The following is a 10674-nucleotide window of genomic DNA, read 5'->3' on the forward strand; positions in this document are numbered from 1 at the left end:
CTGAATCTCAACAAAGGCTGACCTCCTGAGTCTCCCAGGCCACTCACAGCCTCTCCCGTGGCCCTAGTAGCAGTGGCCCCAGGGACTGGCATCGCACATTTGCAAGTCCTCCAGGGGTTCCCATCTTCCTCAAGGAGCTCCACAGCCTGCGGTGAACCCTCAGAGCAGGGCCCCTGGGACACTGCAGGAAACCACTCCCAGCAGGGCTGGGGTTCTTTTTCTGTAAGGACCAAATAGTCTACAGCTAAGGCTCTGCACAACACAGGGATCTCTGTCCACTTCCTATCCTCCTCCTCTTCCTCCTTCCTCTGTCTTGGTGGTGGCAGGGTGTGTGTGTTTCTCAACCCTTTCCAATGTGAACCATTCTTAGCTCACAGGCTGTACAAAACAAAGTAGGCTCCAGGCCAGACCTGGCTTACAGGGTGCAGTTGCCAAACCCCGGTTTACAGACTACAAGAATTCAAAGATTTTCAAATCTAAGTTGGCAGAGACCTGGGGAGTTAGTTATGTGTGGAAGTGGATTCCAGGGTGTGAGACAGGAGGCTGAGACAGAGCCCAGATGGGGCTGGATTCCTGAGGCAGGTGTGCCCACTGCCCATCAGTGCACCCAGCCCCTAGACCCGCCCTTGGAGCCCGCCACAGCTTGCTTTTTGGATTGACTGAAATTCTGACTCAACAGGGGACTCAGTGGGTGAGTGTGAGATGCTGGAGTGTCCCTGGCATTGTGAGGACCAGAGTACAGAGGTCCACAGAGAGACGACTGTTGAACTGGGTCCATCCAGTGTGACCTGCACACCTACACCCCAACTATACAGGTCGAAGACACAACCTTTGCATGCGGCTGACACCACCTGGGACCCCACAAGTGACAGGAGGCCTCTCGATCAGTTCTGGGCCTGCTGCCAAGCTCACCATGGGGATGGAGTGCCATTGTTGAGATGGGCTCTGGATGTCCCAGGGATGATGTGACCCAGAGCTGCTGAAGCTGAGGTGGGCAAGCCCTGTAGCGGGCAGCCAGCCTGGTACTCAGTGTCCTGGCCTGTAGGAACCCCAGCTACTCAGATGGTCCCTGGGAGCAAAAGAAGTGGGCAGTCCCCTAGAACACTGCTCACTCTGTGCACAGAGACAGTCTAGGCCTGGTGGCCAAAACCTAACTTAAGCCACCACAAGGGATTTGACTCGGCCTCTACCCTGTTTCCAGACATAAGTCACAAACCTGGAGCTCAGGATCTGAAGAGAACCCAGAAAGCATTGCTGCAGGTGAGACCAGCTGGTCTCCAGGCCTCCCCCAGAAGGACCAGTATAGGAGAGTACTGTGACCCAGAAGAAGGAGATGGGCATGCAGCTCTGGAATCACAAGACGCTGCCTTTAAATGGTTGCTCATTCCAGGGGACACAGATGCCCCCATCAGAGAGGGGTTTACACCATCAGATGAGGTGTGGTCTTAACTCAAGTTTGACTCTTAATGGGGCCAGGGAGCCCACAGATCCTTGCAGTAGCTGGTGCCCAGTTCTCAGTGCTCTCTGGACTAAGCTCCACCACGAGCACAGTCCCCGTATTTCCTCTGGGGAAGTACACCTACCCCGGCAATGGGCAACGGGCAATGCCACGCAGGGGGAGGTGCCTCGGAGATTAGTGCCACGCCCTGGGGCAGGTGTCTATCACAACCCCATTTAACAAACCTGTGGGGTGGAGGCGAGAGGTCAGATGGTTTAAGAGAATCCCTGGGCTTAGTGCAAATGTAACAGGGCTGCAATATTCCCAGCAGCAGCTGTCCCTTACCCCCGGGGAATGCTTCTGTCCCCGAAGGGAGGAAGCCTTCGGCCAGGGGCACAGCCAGAGTCCACCAAGAAGTTGGGACTGGCCACGCCACTGTGTCTGAGCACAGCGAGAACCCAGTAGGGGAGCAAAGGAGCGGCCAGACCAAATAGCAGGGGCGTGGCTGCTGCGCAGCGCTTGGACAAACACTTTCAGATCCAGCACGTCAAATGGACATCACCAAGTGCAGCTTCTAGCGCTCAGAGCTCGCAGGGCAGTGATGCCGAGGGGAGTCTGCGTTAAGTGGACCCGCAGGTCCCTCTAAGTAGGAGGTTCTTCTTCGGTCCCAAGCGCACTACCGAGGCTGCTGGGCCTGCATTGGCCGGCTCCTCTCCGCGCGTCCAGCAGGCGGCGCGCGAGCGCGACCTCCGGCCTTGCGGCGGACCCGATGGGACGGGGTGGGACGCGCAGGCGCGGGCGCGTTCTGTGGAGCGGGGCCCTGCGCGGCCGCCATAGGCGCCGGGTACGGTGGCCGCAGAGCGGCGGCGGCTCGGCCGGGCTGCGGGCGCGGGGCCGCCATGGGCAATCTGTTCGGCCGCAAGAAGCAGAGCCGGGTCACCGAGCAGGACAGAGCCATCCTGGTGAGTCGCGGCGGGAGGGCTGGGCCGCGGCCGAGGGACCAGCTCTCCAGCGGAGCGGAGTCGGGGACGGGGAGGGACCCGCGGGCCCCGGGGAGGGACGCGCAGCCACAGCGACCTGTTTCTGAACCGAAGTCCGCCTCCAGAAGGCGCCCAGACGTGGCCGCTGGCCTTCCGACGCTCCCCTCTAAGTCTGCCTCGAAGTGGGCTCTGTTTGTACCGTGGAAACCCGGTCGGGGCAGGCGGCTCTGACCCGGCTTCTGGACCCCGGGGCATCCGCTGCGCCGGCAGCAGCCGGTCACTAACTGAGCCCAGCCCCGAAGCCGAAGCCCCGCCCGCCGCCCCGCCGCCCTCCAAGCAGAACCCTCGCGGGTTCAGAGTGGTTCAGACCTGCCCGCCCCTCGCGGTCCGAGGTGCTCGGTGTCCCAGAGCACAGTGCTGCTCCTGCCCTCAGCCAGCCTGCCTTCTGTGGGCTCCTCCACTCTCTGTGAGGCCGTGTCTCCCCTGCGGGCTGTGGGTGGTGGCCAGGAAGGCCTTGCAGGCGCAGGGCGGGCAGGCTGGGGTCGTGGGGGCTGCACAGTGGGCGCCTTCCCTCCTGGCCCTGCAGGGCCGGCCCTTGGCGAGCACCGGGAGGGAGGCAGTGTATACCGTGATTACTCCCTGAGCCTAAAGGCGAGCATCTGCCTGACTGGGTTCACTAGCAGGAACCATCCTGCAGGCCGCGTCCTGAGTGTGCGAACTACCCTGACGCTGCTCATCACAGCACCACCATTTCATCTTAGGAAATGACCTAAGGAGGGAAGAGAGACCAAGGGACAGTGCCTGTGCCTCTGGGCAGCCAAGGTGGAAAGGAGTTTAGTTGATGGGCACATCGCCTGCTGGCAGCTTGTTTTCCATTCAGATGGACAGAAGTGAAAGGAGGAAGCTAAGCACACACTAAAAGGCAGGAGGGACGCCCAAGCCTCCGCTGGGCTGTGAGTGCCGTGGGCTCAGGTGCCCTCAGCTTCCTGCTCCTTGTTGTATGTGAACCTTCCAGGGACTGACTGGTGGCTGCTTCCCAGCCTGGCCCTGAGCACACATACTGCTCACAGCCCATCCTCCTGTGTCCTGGGCCAGGCTGTGGTGACTACAGTGAGGTTCTCCTTGGTACAGTGGACATGGGAGGTAGCAGATGCCAGCAGCACCCCACATCATGAAATTGGAAGTGCTTCTGGGTGTTGCCACGCATCCCTGGGAGATAGTCCTACCCCACAGAGGTCGCTGTTTTAGAGGGTGGCCTACATCTGAGAGCTCCTTTGTGAGCCCCCGGCCAGCATGGGCAGAGCTAGGCAGCCTGGCCAGGGCCCAGTCGTGTGGGCTGCCCAATACCAGACCACTTTCTCTTGCAGCAACTGAAGCAGCAGCGGGACAAGCTGAGGCAGTACCAGAAGAGGGTCTCGCAGCAGCTGGAGCGGGAGCGGGCCCTGGCCCGGCAGCTCCTGCGAGATGGCCGGAAGGAGTGAGTGGGTGGGGAGGGGAGGTGGCCTGCAGATGGTGGGCAGGACCAGCTAGGGCCACAGCACTCACCCCGGCTTCCCTTGCAGACGTGCCAAGCTGCTACTCAAGAAGAAGCGATACCGGGAGCAGCTCCTGGACAGGACAGAGAGCCAGATCAGCAGCCTGGAGGCCATGGTAGGCATGCAGGACCCCTGCCCGGAGCCACATGGTCCTAGGGGCACTACGCGTGCTCAGGGTTGGGGCTGAGCCACCCCTGGTACTGTGCATGGCCCAAGCAGCATGGTTCCACTCTGGGTAGCCTGAGCCACCGATTGAGCACTCAGACGTCCTTCACATGTCTCCTGGCACCTTCTCTGTCCTCTGTCTCCAATGGGCCATGGGAAGGGACAGGAAGGGGGAGTGCAGAAGTTGTCCTAATGTCCAGAAGCCTCTGGTCAGCATGCTGTTGCCCTGAACCCTGCCCCTGGGTCAGGAGTACAGGCAGGCTGCTGACCTCCTGGGACTGGTCCTTTTCAGGTCCAGAGCATTGAGTTCACCCAGATCGAGATGAAGGTGCTGGAGGGGCTGCAGGTGGGGAATGAGTGTCTGAACAAGATGCACCAGGTAGGTCCTTGCTGGGCGAGGCATGGAGGAGGGGGTCCAGTAGAGCCAGCAGGGCTTCCTGCCCAGCACCTGGGCTGGGCCAGGGGCACCATCAGTGGCTGGCACAGGCACTCGGGGCCAAAAGGACCAAGGAGGGTGCTGCACAGTGCTGTGTGGGCTGGGTCTGTGGGTACTAGTGACCAGAGGTCTGGCTAGGGTAAAGAGCAGCGAGATGAGTATCCTCGAAGGTTCCCTAGGGGCAGCAAGCTCCCTCTTCGCCTCAGGAAGCCCAGCGTGGGCCTCCTCCCTCCTGCTCAGATGAGTGGGCCAGCAGGTGGGCTGTGGGAGAGCTGAGCTCCTGAGTGCCACTTGGCTGAATGTGGTACTGGTGGTATGTATGCCAGCTAAGCAGAGACGCCATTTTGAACTCACCCCTGGCAATCAAATCACCCACCTAGAGAATGATGCCAGGGCAGGCTCGGGGGAAGGGGGTCTAGGCCCTGCAGCCCAAGGCCTCTGAAGTCAGGTCTGACAGCTCTGGCAGCCCAGGCCAGTGCCCTGCCTCCGCAGACTGGCCAGCAGACTGGTCAGGTGCCCCCTCGCCTGGTTTCACTTAAGCAGGGGCAGAGCACCAAGGCGTGGCCCTTGATGAAGGGGCTGTCGTCTGCCTCACTAACATGCTTCCAAACCTCGTGACCTCCAGGTGATGTCCATAGAGGAAGTGGAGAGGATCCTGGACGAGACCCAGGAGGCTGTGGAGTACCAGCGGGTAGGTGTTGCTTGGTACCGAGGCCTCCCCCACCTGCTGCCCAGTGCTGTTGCCAGCTTGGAGGACGTTGGGGGCAAACTGCCCTTCTTCACATGAAGGCTGCTGCTGTCCAGGGGAGGCCTGGAGCCACAGGCTGTCTCCTGTCCCTGGGCCCCAACCTAACAGACCTAACTGCTATTGCTTCTTCTGCAGCAAATAGATGAGCTGTTAGCAGGAAGCTTCACCCAGGAGGATGAAGATGCCATCTTGGAGGAACTGAATGCAATCACTCAGGTACAGGACCCCAGGGCTGGGCACAGTTGCTGGGTGATGAGACCCAGGGTCAGGCATGGTTGCCTAAGCAGTAAGACCCCACTTACTGGGTGACAGGATGCAGTAGGCCTCCACCTGTGGCATATGCAGCTGTCTTTTTGAGCACAGGGTCCTGGTTTTGCACCTGCTTTTCCTTCCTAAAGTGACTCAGGTCTGTGCCAAACAGAGGCCTTTCTCCATAACTCTAGCAGCAGCTTGAAGAGACGGCATGGATGAGTGGTCTCCAGGGCTGACCCCCAGGACTGGCACAGGCAGTGACCTGTGTGTGGATAGGGCAGATGCCAGGCCTCCCAGCCGTGATGTGGGTCTCTCCCCTCGCCTGTGTCTGGGCTGCTGTGCAGGTTGGGCCCAGGGGGGGTCTGTTCTGCAATCGCATCCTCCTCTGCCAGACGTCTGTGCAGAGTGCGCCATCTCTGTGGGCCCCTGCCTCAGTGTGCCAGGGCTTCCCTGTGCCCCAAGAGCTGCCTGCTGCCCCAGCCCTCCAGGGTCCATGACCTCCTGTCCACTGGGGCCTGAGAGCCTGGTGAACTGCATAGGAAAACAGGCCCCAAGGTAAAGAGGCCTCAGCTTGGGAGGTGGCCTCCCCCACAGACTGCCCTGGGGTGAAGGCTCCTTGACACCTCCCAGCAGTCACGCCACTGTCGTTCTCTGGACCCGTGGACACCAGCACAGCCTGGGTGTCCATATCTTTTCCATATCACACCCATGGTCCTGGCATGGCCTAGCCTTGGGAATTGGGGCCTCTAGGGACAGCCCAAGAGTTGGCCACTGTGCTCCACAGGACCCAGGATCATTGTAGAAGCCACTGCTATAGTGGCTGTGTCCATACCTGGGGTGGTTTGAATCTCCAGAGATGCCTGGAGCTGGGGGTTGCAGACTCGGGTCTGAACAGGAGGGCTCTTGTCCTGCTTTAAATCCGACTGCAGTAGCTAGTTAAGTACTTGTTTCCTTTCCTCGGAGACCGCTTGCCTTACAGCCTTACCCTCTGCTTTTTACAGGAACAAATAGAGCTACCGGAGGTTCCTTCGGAGCCCCTTCCTAAAACACTCCCAGGTACCTCCCTGCCTCATCCTTCTGAGCTTGTTGGGATGCAGGACGGCGCATCCTAGGAGGGAACAACACAACGCTCCCTTGGCCAGCGTTCCCAGTGCAGTGGGCCGGCCAGCCTGCAGATGTGGCTGGCTGGGGGGGGCTGGGGGGGAGCTGGGGCGGAGAGCCAGGCCCAGTCGCAGCCACGTCCAGATGCTAGAATTGGGAAGAGGCTCGTCAGCCACGCAGGCCTTGCCTGGGTGCAGGCCCTGCCGGGGTGTTTGTGCAGCTGAGGGTGGCTCCCCTGTGGTGGCATCTGTCCCAGGTTCTCAGAGACCCCAGCAGGCCTGACTCTCTTGTCCTGGTCTTCCTGTTTCCTGATCCTCTGTGGCTCCAGGGGCCCTGCCCCTCACTGGAGCTGGTCTGGGGGCCATGCTCCCCTATCCTGTGTGGGCCCACTGGCTTCCTGTTTGTACCTTGCCTCCCCTGGCTGGGCACACCTTCCCATAGTGGCCTTCTCTAGTGGCCTCTGACTTCGTCTTCTGGAAGCGTCTGCCGTGGTCTTTTCCATATCACAGATGTGTCTGTTTCCTTCACAGAAAAAGACCCTGTCAAGGTCAGAGCCAGGCCCGCAGACCTGGTGGCAGCCTCGTAGCTCAGCCCCTCACAGGACTCGCGGGATTCTACGAGGATAAACCCACGCAGCTTGGGTGTGTGGCGGCCCCGGAGGGTTCCCAGGAGGCCGGCTGGCGTGGCCGGGCTGGCCAGCACGGAAGGTGCTGTCAGGCGGAACAGCAGCACTCAGGCTCACGTGCTGGGACGGCTCCTGGGTGTCCCTTCACGGTTCAGTCTGATTGCACAGTGACGCTGCTGTTCTGCTCTCATTCTGGATTAAACAGCGACATGCAGACCCTTGGCCAGGCCCGGCTTCTGACGGGGTGGTTCCATGGTGGCAGAGGCCCAGGCCTGCCACCCGCCCCTGGTGCTGTTCAGCAGCCCTGGTGCCTGTGGGAAAGCAGCCCCAGGCCTCAGCCCCTCCTGCCCTTCTTGCTGTTTGCTGTCCCATGAGCTGGTGGAGAGCATCGGCCAACGGGCCCCCGACATGCCTCAACTTCCCTGCGGGGTAGGGGCAGACACCCCTGAACCTCTTGGCACCTCTACCTGACACCCTAGGCAAGCTTCTAGCCTCTGGGAGAGTTGGGCCAGGGGGCTGTTGCTGCTAGATTGACTCCCGAAGCCCCAGCCGTGCCCCCACACGGTGGCTCTGCCTTGCTGAGAAAAGACATCCTGAAGGGGATGGTGAGACTCGCCGTAGCAGCCGTGGCGTGCTCCATGTGCCCGTGGCTGTCCTGGACGGCCCCAACCACCAGCTGCCGGGACAGCAGGCTCAGCCTGAAGCCACTGCTCATGCAAGGCCCCTGTTTCGCCATCAGACAGCCTGGCCGGGGTCTCACTGGCCCATGAACAGCACAAGAGCAGGGGCCACCAGGAATAGGGAGCTTCCTCATTAACCCCAAACAGGTTGCCCCCATATTAAAGTTGGCCCCTTCCTGGCCTGCTGCCTCGTGGACTTGGTGTGGTCAGCATCTTAGCATGGCCGGCTCTGGGGGAACCAGCCTAGCCCCGGCTATGCAAGTAGGTTGGAATATGGCTCCTGCCCTTGACCGTAACTGAGGCATCCCTGACCAGCACAACTGGGCAAAGCCAAGGTCTGGGCACTGGGTACCTAGGAGGACATAGGGGCTCTGTGTGGCCTGGGCCCCCATGGTCACCTCTGGGCAGTTGCCCTCCTCAAGGTGGGGGGCAGTTTGGCCACACGGCCTGCTGAGTGTGTGCTATTACTCTGGTGGTTTTGTGAGGCTCCCAGGGCTGGTGGCTGGTGGCCAGATATCTGGGCTGCCCTGCTTCAGGCCTGAGATGCGTCCTCGTGAGTGAGGGCAGATGGTTTGGGGTCACAAAGCCCAGTTGGGGAGCCTGAGACCCAGGGAAATGTGGGCAGGTCCCCTTCCTTGGATGGCCTCCACACCCTGCCGGGAGACACTGGTCCATGTTGCCAGGTCTCAGCTTCTCCAGAGTCAGGCAGCACTGAGCACAAGCTTGGTGGCAGCCAAGCCCTGCCTACTGAAGTGTGCATGTCCGCCAGGAGGGGGACTTGCAGAAGCCGCTGCCTGAGGCTGCCCGCCAGCTCCTGCCATGGGAGCACGTGGTGGTCCTGAGGGTGGTATCCTGGATCAGGCCTGTGCAGGCCCATGACCCCGGCCCTCTGCTGCAGCAGGTCCAGGGAGCGACCAGGCTGCTCTGGCTCCCAGGCCTCGCCTCGCGCACAGCTCACCAGTGGGGAGGTGGCCCGTGTGTTTCCCAAAGCTCCTGCGGGCAGGAGGGTGGCCCCTCCTGCCTGTTGGCCTCCTCAAGGACCCTGGACTCTCTAGCCAGTGGGCATCTCTGAGGGAGGCCAGGTCCCTACAGCATTCTGTGGGCCAGGCTCCGCGCAGCCCCAAGCATGCAGCTCTCTGACCCAAGCCAGGTGGGGCAACTGAGAAGAGGTCAGGGGCCACATCCCCTTGTACTGCCCAGTAGGTTAAGCCTCAAGCATCAATCTTTTGAGTTTGCCCTTTAACCTCAAGAGCTGGCAGCCCAGAATGACCTTAAGCTGATTCCTGCCCTCTGGCCTTGGCGTGGCCTGGCTTGCAGCTCCCTGCCTGCGTGGGGCCAGCCGCAGGAGCCCAGTGACATCCAGAGCCCGACCGGAGTTCCTTTTAGTGTGGGACACAGGACCCAAAACAGTCGTGAGCAAGATCAGGTGCCAAGGCTGTGGCAGGACTGGCCCTGTGGAGTGAGTGGGGACTTGGAGAGGAGGACAGGACTGATGGTTGCTTGCTGGGAGCGGGCCACGTGGCAGTGCCCATTGCTGGGTGGATGTGGAGGGCAGGGGAGTGCAGGGTGGTGAGTTCAAGGGAGTTGGGGGATACCTAGCTTCAGGGCACAGGCTGGGGCAGCAGGGAGGTTGTCCGAGTGTTTCCCAAAGCTCCTGCGGGCAGCCTAGGGTAGGAGGGGTGAGGGGCAGCCCGCATGCAGCCTCAGCTGTTGGTGTGTGAGATCCAGGGTGGTGTCTCCACTCTTCCCGCCCCCAGGCTCATTTATTTTAAATTGGGCCCCTACCTTGGAAGTGCTCGGACTTGTCACTTCACAGAGCCTTTGCGAGGCACCCAAGAGTCCTTTTTCCACACTGGGTGACATTCCCTCGTGGATGAACCTTGTTTGTTGAGCTACTTCCAGGTTTTGCTAGTTTCGACCAGAGCCGCCCTGGGCGTGGTGGGCCCCGGTGTGTCTCCTCCGGAAGCCTGGGTTCCTGGACTGCTGTGGCTCACACCCAGCACTCTGTGGATGGTTGCTTTGGCTGCCCTGAGGCTGGGCCTGGGCACCTGTCCCACTCTGACCTGGACCTTGCTGGAAGGCTCAGCCCTGCAAGGGGCCTGGGAGTTAGCACAGCCTGCAGCAGCTGAGCAGGAAGCCTACAGCCCCACCACCCTCCATCCCTCAGAGATGCCTCTGGAAGGAGGGGACCCCTGTCCCCAGTCTCAGGTGGGCATGGTGGAGGGGACTTGATGCCCCCACAGAACCTGGGGAGCCTCCGACAGGAAGGACAAGGTGGCAAGGGCGGGAGTCATCGTGGCGACAAGGGGGGAGGGGCTGCCAGCCCCTCCCCTCCTCTCCCAGGGGACAGCTGCAACCAGGCACACCCTTGCTTAGCACTCTTCAGGTCTGAGTGGGCCTGCCAGGTGGGCAAGGGAGGGGCTGTGGTCCCAGGACCTCAGGGATTGGGACAACCCTGAGGACTTAGGATAACCCTGAGCTGTCTGTGGTGTCCAGACCCCCCTGGAGGATGTAACCTCATGCTGGGCCTTTGAGGGTCCCCCAGGTGTGCTGCCACACCTGCCACCCTAGGCATCCCAGGGACAGCCTTCCACACGCCTGTGCAGGGGCTGGCTGGCTTCTGGCAGGGCTGGAGGGGCAGGTGTGAAGTGACCTCAGGGGAGGCCCGCTGGAGGCTGGTGCTCTGCGGCCGGAGCTTGGTGGAGAAGCACGAC

General features: G+C 61.2%; 1 protein-coding gene across 1 annotated transcript; it reads left to right on the top strand.

The window, feature by feature from the left end:
- Positions 1-2224: 2224 nt before the first annotated feature.
- CHMP6 (charged multivesicular body protein 6) lies at positions 2225-8154 on the top strand. Its single transcript, XM_081272414.1, has 8 exons — positions 2225-2400; positions 3786-3895; positions 3981-4068; positions 4411-4497; positions 5180-5245; positions 5438-5518; positions 6556-6610; positions 7186-8154. The coding sequence occupies exons 1-8, from the start codon at positions 2338-2340 to the stop codon at positions 7239-7241; spliced, it is 606 nt and encodes a 201-aa protein (XP_081128540.1). The 5' UTR covers positions 2225-2337; the 3' UTR covers positions 7242-8154.
- Positions 8155-10674: the final 2520 nt, after the last annotated feature.

Source organism: Spermophilus citellus, assembly GCF_964194105.1.
Source record: "Spermophilus citellus genome assembly, chromosome: 17".
In the NCBI taxonomy this organism is placed as follows: Eukaryota; Metazoa; Chordata; class Mammalia; order Rodentia; family Sciuridae; genus Spermophilus; species Spermophilus citellus.